This window comes from Lindgomyces ingoldianus, assembly GCF_010093535.1.
Source record: "Lindgomyces ingoldianus strain ATCC 200398 unplaced genomic scaffold BDR25scaffold_36, whole genome shotgun sequence".
NCBI classification, from domain to species: domain Eukaryota; kingdom Fungi; phylum Ascomycota; class Dothideomycetes; order Pleosporales; family Lindgomycetaceae; genus Lindgomyces; species Lindgomyces ingoldianus.
Window position 1 is genome coordinate 12,742 of NW_022985197.1, and position 24,668 is coordinate 37,409.

Below are 24,668 nucleotides of genomic sequence, written 5' to 3' on the forward strand. Positions count from 1 at the left end.
TGCGGACACAGTCGATCGTCCTTCTCCATACGTCCTTCTCCATATTTTGCCGCATTCCCAGCACTCGATCGAGCGGTGACATAGGAAATGAAGTCAATGCGCTATTGTTTGTTATATAGAACAGTTGTCCCCCGAGATTTCTCATCCTTCACACCCATTGTCGTGGTTACTCTCCAGCTACTCTTTCTAATTTTACTTGCTGAGTTGATACCTCGTTTATCAGTCTACTCTTTCGTTTTCTCAACCATAACCTACCATAGTCAACCACTCCACCTGCCCTCCTACACAATCTCATTTCAACAACGAATTTTCTGATTCTGTAGTAATGAAACACAACTTCGCTGCTCTCACTCTCGCGGCATTTGCTCTCGCGAGCCCAATGCCGCAGGCCATCACTTCAGCCATCGCCCCTGAAGCTTCAGCACCCTCCGAATGCTCAAACTCCCACCCAGGCTCGTTCCAAATCACAGCCGTTAACGTGACCTCTACCAGGCGAGCTGTTGGGAAACGTCAACAATCTGGTATTCTCACCCTTACTCTTTCTGGAGGAATCTTGAAGGACCAAGCGGACCGCACCGGGTATGTCGCCTCCGACTACCAGTAAGTGCACCTCAACTTAACCCGCCTTTCACATAAATGGCAATTAATATTTACCTAGATTCCAATTCGACTCCCCGCCTCAAGCAGGCGCCATCTACACCGCCGGATTCTCGTATTGTGCGAATAACTCCCTTGCCCTCGGGGGCTCGGCTATCTTCTTCCAATGCTGGTCCGGTGGCTTCTTCAACCTCTATGTTCGAAAGTGGGCCGATCACTGTGTTCCCATCTATATTATAGGCATGAGCGGAAACAGAGGTGGACTCACGCCGCCTGCCACACAGGTACGTCGTGAATAGCGTCCTTGAAGCGTGTCAAGGAACGAAATTAACGCCGATATAGAAGTCAGAGGGACAACCCAATGCGCCGACACCAATATCCGAGGCACCAGACGGTATTTTCTTTGAGACCTAAAGTATACACTGTTCTAACATGGCCAGGGCAACCGCAAGTTCCGACACAGAATCCGGTGACACAGATAAGCGATGGTATTTTTATCTCTTTTCTTTGTTCTTTATTGGTTTAACTAACCTCGTGCGTTCTAGGTCAGCCTCAAGTGCCCACAGGGACCCCAGCTCCCACAGGCGCACTGATTTCGCAAATATCAGATGTTAAGTATTCCTAGCCTCATGCTCGTCCCGTTTTAAGTAATCTTGCTATAGGTCAGCCCCAAGTGCCCTCAGGTACTCCAGCTCCAACAGGCGCTCCAATATCACAAATATCAGATGTTAAGTATTTCTTGCATCATTCTCTTCTCTAAGTTAACTAACATCGCAAACCAGGCCAGCCTCAAGTTCCCACTGCTGCACCAACCACGGCCGCCGTGGTGACTCAAATAAGCGACGGTATCGTTTACTAAATGGCATGATATTCTCCAGCCTAACTTTACGCTAGGACAACTGCAAGCCCCGACTGTGGCACCTCGAACTACCCAAGCTCCGTCTGGCCCAATAATTTCTCAGATAAGTGACGGGCAGCCGCAAGTTCCTACCCAAGCCCCGCTTGCTCCTCCAACTCCACCCGCTTCCAATGCCTCATTCACCTCTGCCCCTCCCGCCCAATTCACCGGTGCGGCCGCAACTCCAGTCTACGGGCCTGGTGTGCTTGCTGTTGGTGTCATTGGCGTAGTTGCCTTGCTCTAAACGTGCCAGCGGACAATGTGCAATGGCAAATCTCCGTAACGCAAGGGTGTGGAGAGGGGGACGCTCTGGCATTTCCGCAACCATGATATGCAGTAACGACTACGATTTGAAATTCCTGACGATATATGTTTAGGGCTGCAGAAATACGTGAATTAAAGGAATTGTGGCAAATGAGTTAGGTCTTTGATATCGTCAAGGACGTGTATTTAATTGCAGCAATACATCTCCCTTATTTAGGACGTAATTCATATAACACATTTATCGAAGATAAAATATAATTTTAGAGCAGATGTCAGCACCCCTATAGCCCTCTATATAATCCTAATCCTGACTAGAAGTTTTAGATATTAAATATACACCATTTCAGGTACATGATGAACGATCGCCTACGATCAACTCTGATAATTTCAGCACGAGAGGCCTTTTAGGTCACTGAGAACTCTTTCTCCTTCTCCTGGTGCCCTTTCGTTTTTGCAATCGTTTATTACTGGACTAATAGTGGCATTTCTAGACTTAGACCTACGCCCTGAATATCTAGAAAGATTTTCGAGCTTCCAATCCTCCAGTATCCTATCCTTTTCCTCTAGTTGCAGCGCAGCTCTCCATTTCTTCGAAGAAGATCCCGTAACCTCGATCGTCGTTAACAAAGATACCTTCACGGTCGAGAGCGCAAAGTTACGCTAGGGCCACGAGAGTTTTAGCAGTTGAATTGGTTCTTAGCTGATTGTTATGTTTCCGTAGAATTCTACGAGCCCTCCATCAAAGCCACGGGTACGTTTGTGAGGAAGAGCTATCAGGTTGTTGAAGCTGTTAATGTAGCTGACCCGAACCATAAATACGCCTTCACGAAATAGCTTAAGGGCACGGCTGCTAGTCGGAATATCAAGCTCAATTATATAGTCAGTTATCAGAGAAATCAGTTAAAGGAAGGACCATGGGCACCGTACAAGAAAAATCGCCACTATAACGCGAGGAAGCTCGCGCAATATTTCGAGGGCGACCAGGGTTCAAACTGCACACTGCCCTTGAGTGAGAATCAAGGACAACGAGCAAACGGTAGGAGTATGCGGTCGTTTCACAACTTCCCTGGATCAGGTCTAAATAGAGACCCTGACCCAGTATTGTTTCTGGAACTATGCGATGCCAACAGTTAATGGGACGAATCCAGTTCTGGGAGCGAATACCCCCAATTGGTTCCCAAGCTTTCACATCAATATATCCTCAGGATTTTTCCTGCTACTCTCAATGAGAGGAGACTGCCGCCAAGACAGTCAAGATAGGCTAGGCGCATGGAAGAGGCATGCTGGGGACAGTTGTGAATACGTTAAGTTGTTTCAGAGAAGGCCAGTATTCTATGTAGTTTGGAATACCAGTTCACTTGCTATCTCTACAGCTGGTTTATTTGCAACCGGAGGCATGGGTACCGTGACCATGCAGGCATCACCCGATGAAGAACATTCGTTTCGGCTGTCCTTTCTTGGATTGCCGTGATAGAGATGAGATGTAGGAAGAAAATTCAAGTCCCAGCAGGTTTTCATCTGCGTGTTATCCACAGTAGAGGACAGTGGGTTAACAGGTATGAAATTCACCTTTGTTATTAAGACCATGGAAAAGGCACTTAAGTTCCCTTTGCATAGAATGGTCATAGTACTCACAGCCATTAGCATGGTGCGAAAACCTGAGGTTGATAGCCTCTAGTGATATGTGAGAGCAACTCTGGACTTGGGTCATGGGAAGTAAAAGAACTAAACAAGTGGACTTTTGCCAGAGTCTAGAATCAGCCTAGATAGCAAATCTTGCAGAATCCCTCTGAGAGTAATACCTGTTGGAGTAAGTGGCTCAGAATGAAAGATCTTCTCAGTATCGGTAGGGGAACTACTAGTGCGAGGTAACGTTCTCGCTAGAAGAATGTAGGATAACCACTAGGCTCCTGTATATCGCAAAGAGAGAATGCCTAAGTTGCCCTTACTACTAAGATTGGGCAGCTCCAACAACCCCATGCATCCATTTTGCTTGAGCCGTACCACGCTGACCATGCTAAATCCTCGGCTGGATCTTCGTCGTTGTCTTCCCCGGGACTTCACCATAACCTGCGTATCATGGTAGTAGGCTTCGCCTTTTCCCTCTCGCATATTGCTGCAGTTATTCCTTTCGCGCGGGATCTCTATAAGTCATGTAATATGTCACGTTATAACCCGGGGGTCGTGGGCTGGAAAGCACTGTACTTGGCAAGGATCAGGCAGAAACACCGGCACCGAATTCAAGGCATTGAAGGGTGATGGTAAATGGCACGACACCCTAGAAACAACTCGAAGCTAATATTTAGTTCTGTAGTTAAAGACCTCCAAGCCGCCATCCGGGAACTCCACGAGGAAGCCAATGGCCCCACGTTGCTCTTCATCCAGGGCTCCAACCCCAAGAAGGCCGAGCTGGGATGACTCCTCCTGAACTGTGATGCTGATCTCAAAGACGTTCAGCGCCTCCTTAAAAGGCAGAAGTCCCTGCGCACGAGAAACCCCCGGACTCGTGACCATCTTGCATTCAGAACGTCTAAGGTACAAGATGTGCGGCACAACTTGGCAAGACACACCCAGGGGCTGGGCCTCTTCCTGACACACGCGCATGCCAACGCACTGCAGAGGATCGAGGCGAAGCTGAACATGCTCCTAGATGAGATAAGAAGAGGGCGGAAGAACTCAGCGTTGCTAGCAAGTATTACGAACTTGCATGTCTTAGGGGAAGAGTTGTTAGATGATGACATTACAGAGGTGGATGTGGCTGAACAAGGCTCATGGAGATGAGTCATTTTATGTCATTCTATCGGTAGCGTCAGATGGGAGTGTAATGTTGGATGAGACACTTGAGCTAGTCAGGACGCATGATCCTAGGTTGAATAAGGGGAAGAAGTACCAAGCAAGAGTTAGTAGCTGTGAGGATAGTGAGACCGATGACGATAAAGGATATAATAGCGAAGGATATGAGGGCATAAATACTGCTCATGACGATGAACCACTGGTAAGACAATTGATAACATCCCCTTCAGCTCTTGGTTTGATACTTGGCCCTTCCCCAGAAATCGCTCAACCACTGCTGCAGAATGGGAACAACGGGTAACCAAGAATTTCTTCTGCAGAGTGCCACTCAGACCACGCTACCTTCCAACTTAGCTTCCATTGAAGACTGCAGAGATAACAATATCAATGATACTTCTGATTCTCCACACTTGAGTCTCCAACCAAGGCCCATTTTAACATCAGGGTTGTCAAAAACCAGAAACGAAGACGTCAGTGTAAGTGTTCTTCACATTTCCTGAACGACTAAACCAACCTCCCTTTCATCGTACCCTATTTCAAACCAGTGACGATATAGTAGAATATAGGAACCGAGAACCTACAAGCCAGACGGGGTCGCCACATCCACCTCGACTTTACTCGCCTTTCACCAGCCCACAGTTGTGGAAAAAGTCCAACCCACAGCCCGCAGTCTCTCGGAAATCAATGCAGCAATCTAGAGCCTTGAAGCCGAGCTCCATCCAGAGCTCCAGGTATCATCAAAACTCACCAAACTCGAAACCTTCAAGCGTCTGCTTGACAGCTAACAAGAATAGATCAGCCGCAATCAAGATCCGCTCGAGCTGCATGACCGCCCTATCTCTAAGAGAACTCCAATATCGCCGCCGAGTGACCCCCAAGCCTGCTACCTTTGCAGAAATGACCTACACATCCACCGACACAAGATACCAAAGGATTCTTTTCAGGAGGTTCATTTCTTCGTCTCTCTGTCGGGTATCGTGTATGACAACACGAACACATTCGCTCATGGCTCGACGAGTGACAAGGATACATACCATGCCGACCCATCACCGCAGAACGCGCTATTCCCAACGAACTTCTTCTTTATGGGCATGCAGCCGTGGATTGTAGGACGGTTGTCATGCCCGCTAAATCCACGACACCCTCGCCACGGCCATTGTATGGCTACGGCTACGGGGACGACGACGACGACGAAAAGCAACACTCTGCCTGCCACACTACCCGACGTATCTGTGCTTTCACCCCAGACCCACGACACTCCTCCCTCTCCGTTTTCAGAACCCTCAAGCTGGTGCTCGGAATCTGACTCCGAAGATGACGACCCCATCTACACGCACCCGCTTGCAGCCCTTTAGAACAGCTCTTCCACGCCACAAACAGGAAGCTGAGAATCCGGATACCGAGCACTGACACTCTTTTCCGAGAAATGGTTCTTCCCGTCACTGTGCGCCGTGGGTTGCGCGCCGGGGCGGCCCTCACCTATCGCGACATCGGCATCGGTTCGTCGCCCGTGCCGACCCACATCCGGTTTGTTGTCGAAGAAGCAAGGACCTACTACAATATTCTATCTTGTTCCGCTTCTCTCTTGGGAGTTCGAGTGCGTATGCTAACGTTTATAATCATATGGGAACCATATCCATCCTATACCCGCATATGTGACGATCTCTATACTCAACCCCAATTATAAGATCTGAGAGCCCGAGAGAAACGGGGAACCTTTTTGTTGAAGTGAGGGCTATGGGAGATGAGGATGCTGCTGCTGCTGCTGCCGATAATTGTGATGATGGTGATACTGATGGGTAAGATGGGGATTGCTATTGATGTGTTGTAGAATCCACTGTTTCCCAAGGTCTTGCAGGTGCATTCGGGGGATATAGAAATCAACATCCATCCAAATATCACAAGAACCTAGCCTAAGAAAACATCCCACGGTACTCAAGTAAATAAGCCATTGGGTTGAAGGGAGACATACAAGTAGCTTTGCCTCGACGGAAACGCCATTCCATTCGCCACCGTAAAAAGTATATCTCTCTAAGAGTGTTAGTGTGTTGTGTTGTTTGTATGAAGCCAAACTATCCATCATGCGTCCATTCAACTCAGAACCATAACTATATGTCCCGTCATGCAATACCTCTACCAGACCATCCCCTACCCCACTGCACCTCATACATCGGGCCGAGTCCGAGTAATGGGTGGAATTAGACATACTGGCTGAGCCAGCGGATACCCTCACCATAACCCTGTCGCATGACCACACTGCACATGAAGACCTCGATTGGCCGGATGCCCTCAAGCGGTACCTTACCCTTGCCGGTTGTCTGGTACAAGCCAAGACTCGCTCGTAGCTGGTCCTCAGAAACGGCGTCGGGGTGGTCAATCTATGCCGCATCAACACCTATTATACACCAAGACTAGGCCAGGAATGGTCTTACCTTATTCCCCAAAACCACAAATGGGGTATTCGAAAGCTCCTCCATACTCAGCAGCGCATCAAGCTCCGCTTTGGCCTCGGGCAACCTCTCGTGATCCTTTGCATCAACGAGAAACACAATGCCGCTGACCTCGGGAAAATAGTCGCGCCAGAGACGTCGGGCTTGTGCGTGGCCGCCGAGATCGAAGGTTGTGAATTTGACGTTTCCTATAGACAGCTCTTCAGATGTTGGGTGCAGTGTCGGTTGAAGGACGGCAACGCGGTCGTTCTTGAGCATGTGGAGAAGGGTGGTTTTGCCGGCGTTGTCTCTGTTTGTTGGATGGGTTAGATTGGAAATTGTGAGAGGGGGGACGTAGCACCATGGCCATTGGGGGGAGTCAGGGCTGGGAGCGGAATCTGGGGGTACGCACAATCCGAGGAATAGAAGTTTGGCGTGCTGGTACATGTCAGTCATATGCCACAGAAAAAAATATATATATGGAATCCTACCTTGTTGAGCAGACCCAATGAGGCCAGCACATCGTAGACTAGACACAGAACAGTCAGCCCCTCTATTCAGCAGTGTTAAAATAATCCAACTTTTGTGTGCACAGCACTCAAAAGGCATTTCATGGGAATGTTTTCAGGATTCATGGTGCCGGTTGCGCTTCGTTGAGGCCAGCTCGCCCATCGGCTGAGAGAACGAATGCCTCCAGCAGTATGTCCTCGGAACCATGGTATACGCCAACTACATTCCCAAGTCCCCCCATAAATATCCTTATCGCGAAGCGCCGAATCTACGAATCCGAAGGGAAAAGGCCGGAAGACAAGCGGGTATCTGGAAAGTACTTACACCTATATCAAGAAATCAGCAGGCAGTCAACAAAACGCAAGGAGTATGTACTTACCAATTTATAATCCACATGGTTAATGTGTTGGGGGCGTGTCGAGCGGAGGTTGTGAGAGAGTGTGTCTGGAGGAGGAAACAAGACAACTTGTTCTGGAATCCGTCGCCTCGCTCCACTGAAGTGAGAGAGGCCAAGAACGCCGATCACAGATGACATAATCGAGTGGTCACGTGCACAACTATTTCCCAATCTACGAAGTACAGAAGACCACCCTCACAAGCATGTTTGAATGTAACGAAACGTTCATATCATGTTCATTCCTGATGAAATTTACTGCGTTCTATTCAGAGGTTTGGGGCATCGCAATTCAATTCCCTTTAGAGCGAGCTCCGCAGAGCGCTTCTCGATCGAGCTATAGCAATACTTAGGTATCGGTACTAAATAAAGAAGCCTAAAAGACAACCATCCTCCCAGGTAATTTTCAGCAGGATGAACGCCATGTATACGCCGCCCAATGCATCAAAGAGTTCCTACATCCCACCCACGAACCAATCTGCTTGTTCCTATTTTCAAAAGACCCCCGGCTGCTATCACTGCCGCTTTATCCACCGCCTTATCCACCGCCTCAGTCATCATACTCCGCATCCTTAACCCCACAGAAATCCGTCCCGAAGCAGCTATCCACCGCATACCAGACCCGCCAGTACAGACTCGCGCTCTTGCTGTCAAATGAACCATCCTCTTTCCTTGGTACCTGATCGCCGATCATGCCATGTCCCGATCCGACTACCCAGCCGATGATGGGCCACGAGCCGAGCGTCTGCTGCCAGCGAGGCGCGGCAGGGAGAAAGGCTTTTTCTTGAGGCAGCAGAACGACAGGGCGGGCGCCGCGGACACGGAGGCTCGATTTCTGGGTTGCAGAGGGTCGGGCACCAGGGGGTTGGAGAGATGATGTGGTTCCTGCAGCTGCGGAGGATGAGGGTTCTTGTCGGAATGGATTAGTGGTTATGGTGGGTTCTGGATCATCAACTGGAAAGGCGCCGCGGAGAACAGGCTCTGATTGCTGGCGTTGTGGCATCGAGGCTGGCATCGATCCTGTGGCGGTAGCTGATGAAAGCGTGTGAGAAGACTGCGATGTGTTCCCAAATGGCATAGTCGTCGAAGAAAGAGTGTTTGGACTGGCCGTCTGGCTTGTCTGCGCTCCAGCGCTCGCCCTCAACGCTCTATCGGCATTCGGTCCCGTCCCCCTATACCGCTCCGCGAACACTGTGTATCCTTGGACGACATGCGGGGAGTAGTGGCATGCGCGCTCAGCTGCCTCAGGGCTGTCGAACGTGACTTTTATCCAGTGTTCACCCCCGACATACTCGTTGATTTTGCGGAGCGATACTTTAGAGAGGGAGCGGTAAGATGACGCTTTCTGTGCCGAGAGCGTGAGATTGTATTTCGCAGATGGAGGTTGTCGATCATAGTCCTCGTAGATTATGCCGCCAGAGACCTTTTCATAGTAGTCAACCGCCGCCCACTGGACGTCGTTGCCATAGCCATATAATATAACTTCCGTTGGCTCCTTCACCGTTGTGCCCGTAGATGCGCCTGCCTGGAACGAACCCACCAGGCCGGGTCCATCAATAAGATTCGGCGCGGATGCGGAGATTGGAAGAGAGGCTGAAGGACCCGATGTCTTGCGCACTCGCAGAGACTCCTTCTTCTCCTCTGCCGCTTTGCTTCGTGCAAAGATGTCGTCGATAACGCGGATATTGTCGAGCTTGGCTTGGTCTTCTTTGCGGGCGGGGGTCGCAGTCTTACTGCGTGAAGTGCCTCGTTTGCGCGCTTTGCCAAATGGCCCTTTCTCTTCGGGTATGCGACGCTTGGTCTGATCAGAGCTAGAAATATGTTTGTGAGTCTATGCGCTTCGTAGAAGTGAAGATGGAATAAAAGTGAAGAATACTCACTCTGCGAATTCAAACGCCCAAGGGAGTCTTCTCCCCGTAGAATCGAAAGCGCGCTCGGAATCTGGGACAGCGTGAACCTGCATACTTGTAGTTGCTGGAAGGCTGGTGGTTGGGGGTGAATAGTGAAGCCGGGAAGTTTTGAGGCTGCGGCTTTGTTTATGGCCTCGACCATCAACAGAATTGCGGATGCCAAGAAGTCGGGGGGGAAAGCCACAGTACAAATGAATCCTTTGAGGCTTCGGTCGTTCGACGCCTGACGCTAGTTAGTTAGCGCCACACTTACGTGTGTACCATTTGCGATTCTCGCTTTTGTGCGATTTTCTTGCTGCCTGCCCCATTCCCCGTTATAAGACCCAGGGCCCTCGAAAAGCAGCCTGCAATCTCCCCTCAATTTCTAATTCTTTACAATTGAATAGCTATCCTTGAGAATCCACCACCGCAGCAAGGAGCCATAGAGAGATCCCAGGGAGGACTACAACTAAACCCGCATCAGCAACGCACCCTCCCTCATAAGGAATGACCCTCACACCAGTCCGCATCCGAGGCAAGAAACGGAAACCAGCCCCCCGCAACCTCTCTAGCATTCAGCCCCTCCTAAAGCATTTTCATCCCTCCAGCTTGAAATCCAAACCCCCCAAACCAAAACCAACCGCCGTACCAGTCATGCCAACCCTCCAATCCCTCCCCCAAGAACTCCTAGAAATAATATTCCTTTACTCCATGAACATCTCACTTCCGCGCGCCTCCCCCTCCCTGGGCCGCCTCCTCTCCTCAAAATCCATCTGCATGGAATACTGCATGCGTAGTTTCTTCCACACCGTCGACCACAAAGCCAACATCCGGCACCGTCGCATAACCAGCGATCCAGTCGGCCAATCTGACCTCCTTTCCTGCCGCTTCTTCACCTGGCCTTTTTTCTACACCTACGTAGAAAAAGCCCACGACGCTCTCATCAAACAGCGCGGCAGAGCATGGGCAAAAACCGGCGTCACAGTCCCAGACGCTACGTATTTCGACCGCCTATGGCCATCCCGATTCACGCAGATCACGTATCTTGGATTCGCGGAGGGGTTTCACATCCCCGAGAAACTGCTTCATGGCCCTTGGAGCACGCCCTCGGACCAGGACTCTGACTCTGAGAAAGCGAAACTACTCTACGTTCTAGTTTCTCTAAACGGGGAAATAGATTGGTCAGCATCGCTTGCCGGGGAGACAGCGAAAGACGGGATGAAAGACGCTATTAGGGAGGGGAACGAGCATGCAGTCGCCGCGTTGGCGGTGCTGCTGGGTATTGCGCAGGAGATTACTACGGAATTGCTTAGGTATGCGGTTGTGGATTGTGGATGTAATTTTGACGTCATACGCCACCTCTTGTTTAATTCGCAGATTTTGTATGCGGAGACTTCTCGAGACATCCTAAATTTCCACGATCCGGCGCTTTGGCAGTGGGCAGATTCTCAGGGGGGTGAATTTGGGAAGGGGGTGATGCTGAAAAGTTTGTTGAAGAGGGCGGAAACTTTTTCGTTGCAGTTTTATATGGATGAGGAGACAGATTGGATGAGTATTGTTCCGTTTCCGTATGGTGGATCAAAGTTTGATGCGAGAACTGCATTTGAACCTATTACGAGGGAGCTTCTTGTTAAGCTGTATCGGAATCATGGTAGGAGGATCACGGGAGGTGCACGGAGACGACGTGTATCGGCTGACGAGGGCGAGGAATGAGAGCTTCACGCGCAAGGCAACCGACAATTTTAACAATGAGTCTGCATTTGGATATAGTAAATTTGACGCTACAAATAGAAGGCGTGTGTGCCTCGGGTTGAGTGGGTACCACGCTATTGCGTACTATCTCCGTCGTGATTTGACCCTGCTTGCAAGCCAAATATGAAGCAGTTAGGTCACAGGGCTGGGTAAGTTACGTCTTAACGTCTCCGGCTAGCTCACTGCCAGGGTAATAAGAACATAGCAGCGGGAATTTCATTACAGAAGCGAACACCCAGTTAGTGTAAACCCCTGATTGTAGTAAGATACTTAATGATTCAAATCGTGCCTCTGAATCTTCCGCGGTTGATGCGAATACACTGTACAACTGATCTGTCAGACTTGTTAGCGAATGCTACGTCCATAAACGCAGTACACAATAAGTGAGAAGATTGTAGAGAGTTCCTCAGTGATCTTGGTGATAAAAAAGTAAATCATACTCCAGAGAGTCATTTACTATCTAGGCAAAGTTTTAATCATCGGAAGGGGAGGGAAAGATGAAGATGGGAAAATGTCGCATCCTTACCTCGGATGTGTCTGAGTCCCAGAGGACGACGAGCGGGTCGGTGGATGAGCTTGTCTGCAGACGCTCAAGCAAGCATACTATATGCTGGCACATACAGCAAAACATAACAGGGGCGAGGTAGGCCCTCGATCAAAATCTTTCCAACAACCTCTCTACTTCCATCAAGAGAATTGCCAAATTTGACTCTACTGCAGTCATGTTCTAGAATATGAGAAAAGATAGTGTGGTGGGTCAATTCCCGTCTCGTTGCACGTCATCGACGCATCTACTCCAAGTCAGGACCCTCTCAGAGGCAAGCTCTATAGACCAGGTAGATAGGAGAAGAAGGGGCTCAGAATATGTAAGAATGAAATATCATAGGTCCGACGACGTTTACGAAACCCCGGCGAGGGTCTCCGCCGAAGGACTCAATCGCAAATTACCGCATCATTGGAATCGTAGGGAAGAGTCAATGAGACGGAGACGGAACTTACCATGGTCGAGTAAACAGCCAGGGATCGATATGCCTGCCTGTAAAAGGTGGTGCAGTCGTGTGGCTGCGAGATGTTGTTGCGAAAGGGAGGAAGGAGCTCGGTCGGGAAGAAAAAGTAGCTGGCTCGCTTGGAGTCTTGGCACGGCCATTTCGCCCACAAACCCGACCTCACAAGTTCCAACTCCTCAATCAACCGACAACATCATCTCGAAACCGACTCCTATTTCCGACCGGTACGCCTGCGATAATACACGCACGAATCCTCTCCTCATCTAACATTAATTTGTAGCAACACACGTCGAAATGGGTGACGCCGATATCTCAACGAGCAAGTGGAGACTGGTCGAGGTCGGCCGCGTCGTGCTCTTCGGTTCAGGCCCGTATGAGGGACGGTTAGCGACCATTGTCGAGATCATCGACCACAAGCGTGTATGATTTTCCACCCAGAATCATACTTCCGGAAGGATTAGAGTGCTCACGAACTCAGGTGCTCGTTGATGGACCCTCCAAGGACGCCACGGTTCCCCGACACGCCGCGAGCCTCTCTTCCCTATCACTGACTCCAATCGTCATTCCCAAGCTCCCGCGCGCGACCGGTAATGGAGTCGTCAGGAAGCTGTGGGAGTCAGAGAAGGTGGACGAACAGTTCGCGGAGAGCACCTGGGCAAAGAAGCGGGCTCAGTTCCAGAAGCGGAAACAGCTCAACGACTTTGAGAGATTCAAGGTCATGAAGTTGAGGAAGCAGGTGTGTTGATATCCTCGGCTTGCGTCCATGCGTGGCCAGGTGTGGTCCATTTCGGACCACCTGGACATGTTGGGGCTGGAAAACAGGATCGGAGGGCTGACGGATTTCTCCAGGCACGATTTGAGGTCCGCAAGACCCTCTCCAAGGTCCGCGCGAAGGCATAGACGCCCTCTAAGTGGGGTAGGGACGCATGAAGGTTGACGCTGGAAGATGGCCGGTGGTGGGGATCAAGTGCATTTCACAACCGCTCCGAGTGGTTATCCACGGCATTCAAAATTCAAAGCCTGGATTCAGGTGAATCTCATGTTTGGCATGGTGCAATTCGGATCGGAAGGTTAAGACGGCTCTCTCATGCGAACACATGTAGCAAAAGAGCCAATTCCAACATTTCATGAAATCACTGTAGAAGTGCCATAATCGATATCCTGCTCTCTAGTCTCCTATTTAAGATACAAGTATTGATAGATGCCGGTGAAGTTGGCCTGTGACACATTTCAGAGCTCCCCTCGCTAAATTGCCCACAAGCGAGAAAAGGCCGAAAGCTCCAACCTCACCTTTGGCTGCGGTGCCCACCACCTTGCCTCCTCCACCACCCACGACATCATGGCAAACCCGCGCATTGAAGAACTCCCAGACGAGCCTGAGAGCAAGGGCCCGCAGGTTGAGGATGCGGAGTCTAGCTCCGACTCCGAGGTCGAGGCTGCTGGTGAGGCTGGCATCCCCGCTGGTGCTTCCGTCGCCGTGCACTCCCGCAACGAGAAGAAGGCTCGCAAGGCGATTGCCAAGCTTGGGTTGAAGCATGTCGAGGGCATTACTCGGGTTACGCTCCGACGACCGAAGAATGTGAGTGGGATTTCACTTGATGGGGGAGTGCGGACATAACAGGACATTGAAGTTTTGTTGCTCCAGCACTAGTTCCCAACGGTAGATTTCTGCTGTTCGCAAACTAATGCAAGTGTCAGATTCTCTTCGTGATCAACCAGCCAGATGTGTACAGGTCGCCCTCGAGCAACACTTGGATGTATGTTCCCCATCGCTTGAAATGTTTGGCGCTGCGCTGACACACTCCCAGCATCTTCGGCGAAGCCAAGATCGAAGACTTGAATTCCCAGGCCCAAGCCTCCGCCGCCCAGCAACTCGCCAATGCCAACGCTGAGGCCGCGCACGACCACTCCGGCCACGACCATGACCATGACCACGACCACAAGGCCGTCGAGGACAAGAAGGAGGAGGAGGAGGAGGATGATGACGGCGAGGAGGTGGACGACTCTGGGCTTGAGGCGAAGGACATTGAGCTCGTCATGCAGCAGGCGAGTGTGTCAAGGAAGAAGGCCGTCAAGGCACTCAAGGAGAATGACAACGATATTGTCAATTCTATTATGGCGCTCAGCATATAGGCCTGCCTGTGAGACCGGATTGGCGTGACGGCTTCCTCTCGTTGTTTTGAGGCGTAGGAACTTATCAATCATGTATAAGAGGCTCTCAAAAATGGATCTTACATGTCACTAAACTTGATCTCAAATTTCTACGTGATTTTGCTAGCAGCGAAGCTAATTCTAGGATCTGCCACAAATCATCCAAAGAATGGGTTGCTAGCCCGGGCTGTAGCCCAATTACCTCTCAGTTGTCGATGGCTTCAGATTTCTGCTGAAGCTTAAACAGATGCAGTGGAACTGCGGGCGAGAGCAATGCCAAGCAATGCCAAGCAATGAGAAGCCGAAGTCGAAGGAGCAACGGATGAACTTGACCTCCATCACGAAAACCCTCCCTACCACATCCCCGTCCTCATCCATCACAATGGCAGTCGGAGTACGTTTTACCCCCCTTATAACGCCCTTGGAAGCTTATAAAACCCCAATTGCTGCTCTCTCCCCACCGCGACACCTCCAGTCGCTCTCCAAAGTTCCCACCACAAAACTAACTCAACCCTCCCCAACAGCGCAGCGCCGCCCTCAAGCTCGACTGGACCAAGCTCGGCACACAACTCGGGCTAAAAGGCAGCACGGCGACGGCCCTCCAGGCCTTCAAGAAGCGTAACGATGACGCCCGCCGCAAAGTCACTATCCTGTCCGAGCAGCCGCAAACCGTCGACTTCGCGCACTACCGCTCCATCCTCAAGAACACGGCCGTCATCGACGAGATCGAGAGGAGCTTCAGTGCGTTCAAGCCGCAGACATATGATGTAGGACGGCAGATCAGGGCGATTGAGGCGTTTGAGGCGCAGGCCGTTAAGAGTGCCGAGGAGACGAAGGCCGTGGTGGATAAGGAGCTGGCGGATTTGGAGAAGACGTTGAAGAATATTGAGGAGGCGAGGCCGTTCGATGATCTGACGGTGGTATGTACAACCCCGAGACTACGCCGAGGCTGTTGAGAATAATGCTAACGGGTGGATTAGGATGAAGTTGCGGCTGCACAGCCGGACATTGACAAGCGAACTGAGCAACTTGTGTCGAAGGGTCGCTGGGCCGTTCCAGGCTACAAGGTAAGTCTTCATAGAGGCGTTCTGGATGCGTGGGCACCATAGCTAACGTACTACATAGGAAAAATTCGGCGATCTTTCGGTGCTCTAAGCATTTTCTTCTATCCTGCTCTCAAAATGTGCCCTGCTTGGGGTTGTACTACGTACTGTGCATAGTGTCAAAGTCTCAATGGCAACATAGATCCTATTATCCGTTCCTGAATTCCTTCAGTCCGCATCGCCACTTAATCCTATGCATGCGAGCAGTGTATATCAGGTGGCATCCAGAAGGGAAATCAGATTCTGATACTCTCAACTGCCGTCGTGTCTGGTCATATTCGACTGGATACTGTTTTCACCGATGGTGGCCCAATGGCAAGATCAGTGCTACTCTGGGTTTTCTGTTTTGATTCCAACTACGCATAGCCATACACCCACTATTCCAGCCAAAGTACTCGAGTGGTTCTAAAAACTTCGACCTACCAGTTTGTGCTAGTAGTTCGATGATGGGGAAATACGGACAGAAAGGAAAGGTTGTGAAAAGAGCTGCTCCGTACACGTTGGGATCTTGTTCGCCTCTCCACCAAAAAGTGGTTTTGCCGCTCAGTTGCCCTACAAGTACAAGAACCATACTGAACCGTAAAGTGACGAGTGTGGTATGTTCGAGAAAGCCAAACCAACCCGACAGACAGAAGCACGGATGAAGTGTCCAAGGCCGACAGATCGTCCCTGGTGACCCTCAAGGATCCATTAAGTCATCAACTAGATTTAATCCCGTCAGCCATTTCAGCATTTCCTTCTTCCAGACCTTGTCGATATCCTTGAGATATCCACGTTTCTTTTCCTCGTACTCTGATTGCACGTTTGGTGGGAACATACTGAAGACTCTAGAGCGGACGATGGTGCGCGTGGATTTGTACCATTGTGCGAGATCTTCGTAGTCTTCGCTCATATCCACATCAATATCCACATCCATATCCGCATCTCCTTCGGCGTTGGCCAGAAGACAGTGGGCTGAGGCCGCTCTAGCTGGGTCAGAGTCTGAAGCCGGGAATCGGTTCTCAGGAAGACGTCTCGGGGTCCATTCACTAACGAAATAGCGCCACCAGCTTGCCCGCTCCTCAAGCCGTTTCCTATACTCGCGATTCTTGAGCCTTTCGACAAAATGCGCGGGATTGAAGAGCCACCAGGATGACAAGTATTCAAAGACTGTTGCGCAACAAATCAGCGAAGTCGAGCCGGGCCACGTCGCATCCAAGATTGTTGGAGAAACTCACGCTCTTTATTGCATCCGAAACCTTTGTTCAGAACCCTCTCATCTAGTCCCAAGACTTCCAATACCGTCCGCAGTTCCGCGGTCAACCACACCTACACCACCATCATCAAGCATTTATCCCCACAAAGACCCGCAGAGGTCTCTGGTCTGCGACTTACCTTACTCGCCCCAAAATTCGCTCCCTCCATCTCCTCAACCCTAACCCATAAGCCCTCCGGATCCATAGTCAAACCCACTGGCTTCACCATACTCCCTAGAATCTTCGCTACGGAAGCGTAATGCAGTTGGAACACCTCCCACTGAAACCTCTCCACATTTACTGCCGTACTTTCGCTCCCATACCCGCAAATCTTGACATCAATCTGCACCCAGAACCCCCTCTCACGAAGCATGGCAGGTGGGGAAAGCGGCATGACGGCGAGGAAAATCACATCGAGGTTTAACTTAACTTGGAATCCGTGGGGAGTGATGAATGCGGTTTTCAGCGCAGAGACGGTAGACCAGAGGTCTGGCTTGCAGTCATTGGTATTGGGGAAGAGGGCGTGCGGCAGCGGGCCGCCAACGAAGAAGTCGACGTCGCCGAAGTCACTTTTGGAAGGGAGTTCAGTGGGGACTATGACGTGGGTGAAGAAAGTGCGGAGGATGGCGGATGCCTGCGTCCGGATCTGCCGGTACAGAGCTGCGGAGATGCGCGGGGTGTAGAGGCGGTGTTTGAAGGCGTTTCCGCCCATAGTGAGAGAGGGGGGGTTTTTTTTTTACGAGCCTGAGCCGTGGCGTGGGAGGGCGAAGGTAAGGGAGGGGAGGCAGAAGAGGGGAGAGTTGATTGCACTGGAGTGGGTGATAGAGTGAAAAGGGAGAAATTTTGGAGGCAGAAGATGATCGTATTCGTCCTGGCGATATTGGCGTAGCTGGAGAGTGGTAAAGGTAGCTCGCTATCATTGTGTGCCTACTATCATACCATAAGCGAATCCGAATGCTAGTGAATGATTCCTTGGTTGCCATGCAGCTTACACCCAGACGAGAGGCGTCCGAGGTTCATCCCAAAGTGAATATCTAGAGACGTTAGTTGAGAGACGAATAGTAGCTCGTCGAGGCAGATAAAGAAGTAACTGTATAGAGGAAGTACTTATTATGGTGGCAGTGTATAAGTGAGGAGATATGTTTTCGTAGGCTGTCTTATTGACAGAAAAAAGGAGACATCTCAAGACTTCTTCGACAGATGATTTCTAGGTGCAGAGAGTCGTTACAAGTTGGCAGGCGTACCGCCATGCACAAAGGGGGAAATTGGGGTAGTCCCAAAGCGATACCTTAAAGGATCTATCAAGTTGCCGACTGAGAAGCCTAGGGCCAAAATCCAAACTTATGTACCTATCCAGAAACTCCTTCGTTTGCGCATAAAGCTATCTACAGGGAAAAGCAGAACAAACTCAATTGTAAACACTAAGGTATCAAACAGAAGGACTATGACAAATTCAAGAAACATCTACAATAGGAGTAGGTAAGGTGACAGAAGAACGCCGGCAAAACGACAAGAGAAAGGAAAACTCGGCTTACACTGGCAGGCGTTATTTCTAGCCCCGTGGCTTTGGTTAGGTCACCCACACTGAAAACTTGATGTTTCCGCAACTTCTAGCGCCAAACCTACAATCAGATTTTGAGGGTTCCATCCACCTGTCGAAGGCGTACCCAATGTACAAGTTCTGTATACTTCAATATTCAAACGACGCGCCTCTCAAGACACCTGCGTGGAGTAGGTTGAGCGCCCGACGAATCACCATACCATTGAAACACAAGCGGGTTGACGGGTGCGCATACCCGTCTGCCGGTACGCCAGTCACGAAAGGTATTATTGATAGTGATATATAAGCCACTGCCTGCTTTGTAGCTCTCGGCAAGAAGCGACCGACGTGATCGTCGAGATTTGGTAAGTCCGGTCCAGCTGGAGTTTAGATGTTTTTCAGATGCATTGCGACTGCCAGCTGCTTGAGTGCATCTGGCGTCGCCAACCACCTATGAACCCTTCCCAAGCTTCAGATATCCTTTGGTTCAACCTGTACAGCTTATCAGCAAACATATTGACAGCCACATACCTTACTTCTTCCAACTACAGCAACCCGTCTACACAGTATGTCCCAACCACAGCTCGCCCCCTCGTTTCAGGATTGGCTCGATGACAACCCCGAACGTAACCAGAACTTCAGCCAGCAAGAGTGGAGCGAACGTGTCACTGTGCGCGAGATAATAGCTGTCATGTTCCATGCTCCTCTCGAGGATCTCAACGTCTCCTTCCACCAAGTCATAAGGCAGCGCATTGATGATAACATTCGCCCTGGACTTGCGGAAGCCGTCCTCGGGACCCTCGTTACTGGTCTCAATAACTATTCTGGCGCTGCAGATGCAATCAGATATTGCGTAACAGCAGCCAAGGAGAAGATGGCCGAATTCAATCCAAGATCCAGGGGGTTTGGGGTTGTAGTGGCGTTAGGGGTCCTGGTTCAAATGTGCCCGGATTTTGTGGATGCTCTCGGTTTCACATCAAATGGCGTTAGGACTGGTATGTTCTAGAATACGACCTAGATTTATATTAGAAAAGACGGTACTAACATGGACATAAGGCTCTTTTGCACACAGTTTCACGTGGACCTGTAGAGACCTGTACCTAAATCCTGATCCTCTGTTCAAATCGTGGGCATTGCTTCATGCATTTTTGTTTGAAATGGGAATGGATTGGGATGATAGTGACCTTGACTCTGATGATGCATTGGAACCGGCCTTCACCAGGCATCTTGGGTAACACCGTGTTACGTTGAGGGAAAGGAGAACCTTCTAGGCAGCTGATATTGCAGATTAAGGGTGGGGAGATTCCATAAAGCTGGCTGCATCTTGCAGAAATCACTCTCTGAATGCCCTGTATTGGTCCCTGAGGTGGTAGGGACGTATCACAGTAGCCTACTTGCACCGCCATTTCCTCGTACAACGCGTGACTGTGGCCACGTGAACTAAAGGGTGGAGGAGGGTGTGGTTGTGGCATGACGGTCCTGAATGATTCGTAGGGGTTGTTTCTTACCACCAAGTCCCGGCACAGAAACGTAGGGCATAACACCGCCTTTATATTTCAGCGACAACCCAACCACTCACTCCAACTTATTTCCCAGTTCAATTCTATTGTGGACATGACTTCCTTTATTAGCGCGAGCGTCAATTGCCTCACCGGCTCCAGGCCTGTCACGAACGACTTCCCGCCGAGAAAGCGCCCCATCCTTTACCATGACCCTTGTACGACGGAGGATATCGCAGAGCAAGTTATCCAAGCAATCATGGGCTCCAAGGAAGGTGGAAAGGACCTCAAGGAGAAGCTCGACGACATCGTGAGTGAATATGGCTGGACCGAGGGGGCCGTGTAGTGGACCTTGGCCAAACTGGAGCAATCACTCGAGCAACCCTCCAATCTGAGCCAACTCCTCAAACATGCCTTCAACAAGGCTATAGACATGACAGAGGGGATTGAACATTTCGTCGAACACCATCCAATTTTCTGCACGGTCCTTGCTCTGGGGTCCTAGTGCTCATCGCTTCATGGCGCATCGAAGCTTTAGGATTTGCCGAGAGTGGTCCAATTAAATGTATGTCACCTTTTCAACAGAGAATTGTAGGTACTGATATTTTCTCATAGGGTCCTTCGCAGCCCGTTGGATGGTGCTATACGGTGGTGAGGTTCCTAAGGGCTCTCTACTCTCATTCTTCCAGTGACTGGGCATGACGTAGCACTAGGTGGATGACCATATACGTATGGTGATACGGCTATGATTTAGGACAGAAACTCGTAACATCTTAATTGATGCTCTGCGGGTGGCAGGAAGTTGGAGGAATCAATACCTCTCTGTTCTTCAACATGTTATGTGGCCGAGGCAGAAATAAATGTAGGAGGAAGCGATTGGTCGTGTTCTGTGGGCCCGAGAGCTCTATGTGGGCTGTCCAATCAACCATAGGCTTGGCATACCAACATCCTATATAAACCACGTAGCCCCTCGGACCTCAGTCTACAATACATCACGCCCTCTACTAAGTTTACATCTTGTAGCGAGGAGGCATTGCATGTTGAGGAACGGAGGTTGTGAATTTGTGACATCTTGCCAGCCTTGGCGGCGATCCAGCCTCTTTCGGTAAGCGCACAAATATGAACTGTTGCTCTATCACCACGTTTGTAAATAAGATCATTTCACCCAGCAAAAAGATCTGAACGCGCACACAATTGACATTGCTTCCAAGATTTATAGAAACTACCATTATAGGACCTTTAGTTCACAATTTCATAATAATCTAGATCTCCACATGACGCTCTATGCATTTGGTCAGAACCTCTTTGGCCAACTGGCCTTGTCTTCACCCGGGGTAGTCCTCACGCCTATGAAGGCTACCTCTGGGAAAGACCTTGAGATACTCTGGGCTTCTTGGTGCGATTTACTGAGTACATGGCCATTTTGTTGCTGGATTCTTGTACATCACTAATTGGTAACAGTCGCTGGCAAGATCACAGTCGATGAGACGGTTGTTGATAGGCTCTTCCACTTCGGAAGAGGTAAAAACCTCACCGACTCGCAGACTACCAATATCCGAGAGCAAAACGACTACCCTAGGCCATGCTACTTCGGGCAGCCACTCTTTAACGGTTTGGCCGGCTACGCTAAAATCGCTAGCCCATGGTCAGTCACTTTCTTCACCACCGAAGCTGAGCGCAACGCCCTCAGCAGGCCTAACGAGATCGAGCGCATTGACACCGTGGATGGCGAATTCTTAGTTCACCACATTGCGGTCGCAGGCAGTGGTCAGGTTTCGGTGATCATGACTCCAAAGACGCCCAGTCGACCACGCTACAAGAAGGGCTGCATTCTCACCTTCAATTCAGTGAGCGAGCTCAAATTCTGGCTTCGGCATGGCCAGCAAGACATTCACCATCAAGGAATACCGTTGACACTCAAGAAATGCCGACGGGGATGGCAGTGGATGGTTGCTGGCGCAACCACTTTCACCGCACTCACTACTGAAGGCAAAGTTTACACTTGGACTCCTGATCTTCGATTCCCCAATTGTCTAGGTCGCCGGAGCCACGCCGGACAGCCTGCTAAATACCCCTGCCCAGTACCTTACCTCTCCCACATCAAGATCACTCATGTCAGGTCTGGAGGCTACCTAACAGCTGCTGTCAGTGAGGATGGAGAGCTCTTCCTGTGGGGCTATGCCAACCCGACTGGCAACAACAACTTCGCCATTTTTGAAGAGAGAATACATGTCCGGAACCTATCCCTGCGTTTCACTTCTGCACAGCCAACCTCCGCACAATCAGGGCCTGAGCGGTTGGACGAGGATAGCAACGATGAAGAGGAGGGAAGCATTCCCATCCCGGGCGCCGCATCAGCAGAAACAGTCCCGATGGACGAAGATGATGACGGCCTCTTCATTCCCAGCCCGAGCATAGGCCGCTATCTCTCACAGCCGCCACTAGTGCTTAGGCCCTGCACTGTTGAGAAGGAGGGTAAGTGGGTCTATGAAGATGCCATCATGCGTCGTAACAGCGAGATAAGCTCACACCATGATGATCCGCGACAAACCGAGTCAACGAAGTCAGATACAAAACAGAAGGAGCCTGCAGCTTCTCTTTCCCGGCTCTCAGCTCTAGCTTCAAACCCACAAGACTACGAAGACGATTACGTCAAAGAAGTCCCCGTCACAATCAACGGCCGCAAAGCAATAGTCACGCACGTCGCAGTCGGGGACGGACACATCCTCATCGCAGCCGAAGCAAACCGCGGGCGAGAGAGAGCTGTATTCGCTATGGGCGAAGGCGGGTGGGGACAATTGGGAATTGGAGGACGACCAACCTTTGTAGGCAGTCTACAAGAGGTGGTCGCGCTCAGGGGAAAGAAGGTTAAAGGTTTGACCTGCGCGGGTTGGTCGAGCTGGGTTGTTGTTGATGAAGAGGATGAGGATTAGAAGTAGATAGGAGGAACAACATGACTAGGAAGGAAGTGTTGCGAAAGCCGGGATCATCGGGGTTCCTTGCGGTGGTGGAATGTAGAATACCAGGGTTTTAGTGATACCAGGGCGGCTTTATAATAGCGGGGCTTCATCGGTCTGAGTCGGGTCATGTACGATAGGAACCTTCAATGATCCCATAATGGGTTTTCCATGTCGGGGCATTACCAGCCTAGGCTATGTACGATTTCAGAAAAGCCTTCCAGTGACTGCACAGGTAAGACGTACGATATGGTATAACAGGACTATTCCATGAAACTACTTCATAGAATTCTAATATAAAGGAAACACGACTTCCTACACCCAACTATACTGTTGTCTCACAATTCCTTACACTCATAAAAGTCAGCTGGCAACGCCTTTATCCCTACCCCGAATACTTGGGGGATCCCGAAGCTCTAAGCTATCCTGAATACTGCATGCCCACGACTGTTCGTATTCTCCAAGTCGTCAACTCTAATCGCGACGCGAATCGAGATTCGAATCGAGGAAGAGGGCCGTTTCAACATTTGCGCTCTTCGAATATGAGGGAGTTGTTTTGGGTCTAGCGCCAAAGCCTGGTCGCAGCAGCGGACAACAAGAGAGTACTACATAGGCGTTGACTTGCGCTATTGCCCAGATAACAGTAGGGACAACGTCGTAGGCCGGATCGCTATGAAAGTTGAGAGGTGAGCGAGGTGAAGTGAAACACTGTAATGAGGAGTAGTGAAATTTTGTGACTGCCAAACTGCATGCCCAGCACGAAGATAAGTAGTGATAATGGCTAATTTATGTGTGAGCCGTAGCTGAACGTTCCATATGAAGAAATGAGTTAGTAGTCACGCCACTCCGTTCATCAAATGTCCGCATCCTGCCATGAAAAGTGTGAACGGCTTCATAGAGGAGCAGAATTTGAGGGTCTTCCATGGTTGCTGTCTAGTTGTGTCTCAGTGGGCGACGGTGGACTAGGTTGATGACCACGGTAATCAGGAGCCAGACAACACTGAGGAAACTACAGGAATATGCTATCTGCATCATTAGTTACAACTCTGGCAGTAGTGCAATAGAGAACCAGGGGTAAGAACGAGGAAAATCAGGGATCCGGCGGACCACACGCGACATCAAGGCTTATGTCTGCGAGATAACAGCTTAATAAAGAAACCGCTCGTCCCTTGCATTGTCAGAGACCCGCAGGTCTCCTCCTGAGGGCGTTCGGCTGCTGATCGCGCGATGTTTCAGGTGATGAGAAATCGGCGGGGCTTCGACAGTGGGCTTGAGGGAAGGAAGGGATCGCTTCGGCAGTCGAGTCTTGGCTCTGAGCTAGAAACTGCTGCGCCACGGCTGACAACCTTGTTTCCCAGGGCTCCAACGTCGACAAATTCGGCCCGTCATGCGTTTCCTGCTTGTCGGTCCGGTGTATTGTCCATTTTGGAGGTCATGCTGCGAGGGTGCTGAGTGAGGGTTCCTGGATCTTGATTGATGGGCTGGTCTAGCGCTTGTCTCATGCACTCGCCCGCTGCACCACCAGGAAACGAACGCATCCTTCGCGATATCGAGATCGAGAGATCATTGCTACCTCAGCCCCGCCGTCGTCATCGTTGACCACCCCGTAGCATTCCTCGCCTACTCGGGGAAGCGTGCGTTGAGGACAAC

At 50.4% G+C, this 24,668-nt stretch overlaps 10 protein-coding genes across 10 annotated transcripts; 7 read left to right on the top strand and 3 right to left on the bottom strand.

Moving 5' to 3' along the window:
- Positions 1-532: 532 nt before the first annotated feature.
- BDR25DRAFT_153885 (uncharacterized protein) lies at positions 533-794 on the top strand (the record flags this gene model as incomplete). The annotated part of the gene is made up of 2 exons (XM_033683941.1): positions 533-600; positions 659-794. Coding segments are annotated over 2 exons (204 nt in total), but the record flags the coding sequence as incomplete, so codon positions are not given.
- A 3,699-nt stretch (positions 795-4,493) lies between these two features.
- Positions 4,494-5,250, top strand: BDR25DRAFT_317994 (uncharacterized protein; the record flags this gene model as incomplete). Its single annotated transcript, XM_033691717.1, has 3 exons — positions 4,494-4,754; positions 4,813-5,028; positions 5,119-5,250. 3 exons carry the CDS (start codon positions 4,494-4,496, stop codon positions 5,248-5,250), a joined length of 609 nt encoding a protein of 202 aa, XP_033542680.1.
- A 1,147-nt stretch (positions 5,251-6,397) lies between these two features.
- BDR25DRAFT_306357 (small COPII coat GTPase sar1) lies at positions 6,398-7,960 on the bottom strand. Its single transcript, XM_033690608.1, has 5 exons — positions 7,869-7,960; positions 7,473-7,510; positions 7,394-7,419; positions 6,985-7,291; positions 6,398-6,930 (listed from the first exon to the last, which is right to left on the bottom strand). The coding sequence occupies exons 1-5, from the start codon at positions 7,885-7,887 to the stop codon at positions 6,751-6,753; spliced, it is 570 nt and encodes a 189-aa protein (XP_033542681.1). The 5' UTR covers positions 7,888-7,960; the 3' UTR covers positions 6,398-6,750.
- Positions 7,961-8,254: 294 nt separating this feature from the next.
- Positions 8,255-9,896, bottom strand: BDR25DRAFT_294367 (uncharacterized protein). Its single transcript, XM_033688776.1, has 2 exons — positions 9,766-9,896; positions 8,255-9,696 (listed from the first exon to the last, which is right to left on the bottom strand). The coding sequence occupies exons 1-2, from the start codon at positions 9,846-9,848 to the stop codon at positions 8,436-8,438; spliced, it is 1,344 nt and encodes a 447-aa protein (XP_033542682.1). The 5' UTR covers positions 9,849-9,896; the 3' UTR covers positions 8,255-8,435.
- A 214-nt stretch (positions 9,897-10,110) lies between these two features.
- On the top strand, positions 10,111-11,554 carry BDR25DRAFT_306359 (uncharacterized protein). Its single transcript, XM_033690609.1, has one exon. It carries the CDS (start codon positions 10,282-10,284, stop codon positions 11,485-11,487), a length of 1,206 nt encoding a protein of 401 aa, XP_033542683.1. The 5' UTR covers positions 10,111-10,281; the 3' UTR covers positions 11,488-11,554.
- Positions 11,555-12,717: 1,163 nt separating this feature from the next.
- On the top strand, positions 12,718-14,776 carry BDR25DRAFT_336709 (NAC-domain-containing protein). Its single transcript, XM_033693129.1, has 7 exons — positions 12,718-12,757; positions 12,814-12,953; positions 13,012-13,269; positions 13,383-13,415; positions 13,795-14,112; positions 14,232-14,290; positions 14,342-14,776. Exons 2-7 carry the CDS (start codon positions 12,828-12,830, stop codon positions 14,664-14,666), a joined length of 1,119 nt encoding a protein of 372 aa, XP_033542684.1. The 5' UTR covers positions 12,718-12,757; positions 12,814-12,827; the 3' UTR covers positions 14,667-14,776.
- A 257-nt stretch (positions 14,777-15,033) lies between these two features.
- Positions 15,034-15,961, top strand: BDR25DRAFT_80325 (mitochondrial ATP synthase). The gene is made up of 4 exons (XM_033699074.1): positions 15,034-15,078; positions 15,209-15,604; positions 15,665-15,751; positions 15,810-15,961. Exons 1-4 carry the CDS (start codon positions 15,067-15,069, stop codon positions 15,837-15,839), a joined length of 525 nt encoding a protein of 174 aa, XP_033542685.1. The 5' UTR covers positions 15,034-15,066; the 3' UTR covers positions 15,840-15,961.
- A 552-nt stretch (positions 15,962-16,513) lies between these two features.
- Positions 16,514-17,734, bottom strand: BDR25DRAFT_317999 (uncharacterized protein; the record flags this gene model as incomplete). Its single annotated transcript, XM_033691718.1, has 4 exons — positions 16,514-16,547; positions 16,579-16,936; positions 17,005-17,095; positions 17,162-17,734. The coding sequence occupies 4 exons, from the start codon at positions 17,732-17,734 to the stop codon at positions 16,514-16,516; spliced, it is 1,056 nt and encodes a 351-aa protein (XP_033542686.1).
- A 1,396-nt stretch (positions 17,735-19,130) lies between these two features.
- On the top strand, positions 19,131-20,566 carry BDR25DRAFT_359997 (uncharacterized protein; the record flags this gene model as incomplete). The annotated part of the gene is made up of 5 exons (XM_033696180.1): positions 19,131-19,557; positions 19,619-19,793; positions 19,865-19,997; positions 20,057-20,371; positions 20,408-20,566. The coding sequence occupies 5 exons, from the start codon at positions 19,131-19,133 to the stop codon at positions 20,564-20,566; spliced, it is 1,209 nt and encodes a 402-aa protein (XP_033542687.1).
- A 1,441-nt stretch (positions 20,567-22,007) lies between these two features.
- BDR25DRAFT_294380 (RCC1/BLIP-II) lies at positions 22,008-23,115 on the top strand (the record flags this gene model as incomplete). The annotated part of the gene is made up of 2 exons (XM_033688777.1): positions 22,008-22,311; positions 22,681-23,115. The coding sequence occupies 2 exons, from the start codon at positions 22,008-22,010 to the stop codon at positions 22,992-22,994; spliced, it is 618 nt and encodes a 205-aa protein (XP_033542688.1). The 3' UTR covers positions 22,995-23,115.
- Between the last annotated feature and the right edge of the window lie 1,553 nt (positions 23,116-24,668).

Bases quoted from the DNA above. Each gene is read 5' to 3' on its own strand.
- BDR25DRAFT_306357 (XM_033690608.1), bottom strand. The intron at 7,420-7,472 runs GTAGGATTCCAT...GACATGTACCAG, and splicing joins CATTGGGTCTGCTCAACAAG to CACGCCAAACTTCTATTCCT. The intron at 7,292-7,393 runs GTGCGTACCCCC...TCCAACAAACAG, and splicing joins AAACTTCTATTCCTCGGATT to AGACAACGCCGGCAAAACCA.
- BDR25DRAFT_80325 (XM_033699074.1), top strand. The intron at 15,605-15,664 runs GTATGTACAACC...CGGGTGGATTAG, and splicing joins CGTTCGATGATCTGACGGTG to GATGAAGTTGCGGCTGCACA. The intron at 15,752-15,809 runs GTAAGTCTTCAT...CGTACTACATAG, and splicing joins GGGCCGTTCCAGGCTACAAG to GAAAAATTCGGCGATCTTTC.
- BDR25DRAFT_306359 (XM_033690609.1), top strand. From the start codon at position 10,282: ATGACCCTCACACCAGTCCGCATCCGAGGCAAGAAACGGAAACCAGCC.
- BDR25DRAFT_336709 (XM_033693129.1), top strand. From the start codon at position 12,828: ATGGGTGACGCCGATATCTCAACGAGCAAGTGGAGACTGGTCGAGGTC. The intron at 13,270-13,382 runs GTGTGTTGATAT...GGATTTCTCCAG, and splicing joins TCATGAAGTTGAGGAAGCAG to GCACGATTTGAGGTCCGCAA. The intron at 14,113-14,231 runs GTGAGTGGGATT...TGCAAGTGTCAG, and splicing joins CGCTCCGACGACCGAAGAAT to ATTCTCTTCGTGATCAACCA.
- BDR25DRAFT_294367 (XM_033688776.1), bottom strand. From the start codon at position 9,848: ATGCAGGTTCACGCTGTCCCAGATTCCGAGCGCGCTTTCGATTCTACG. The intron at 9,697-9,765 runs GTGAGTATTCTT...ACATATTTCTAG, and splicing joins TGGGCGTTTGAATTCGCAGA to CTCTGATCAGACCAAGCGTC.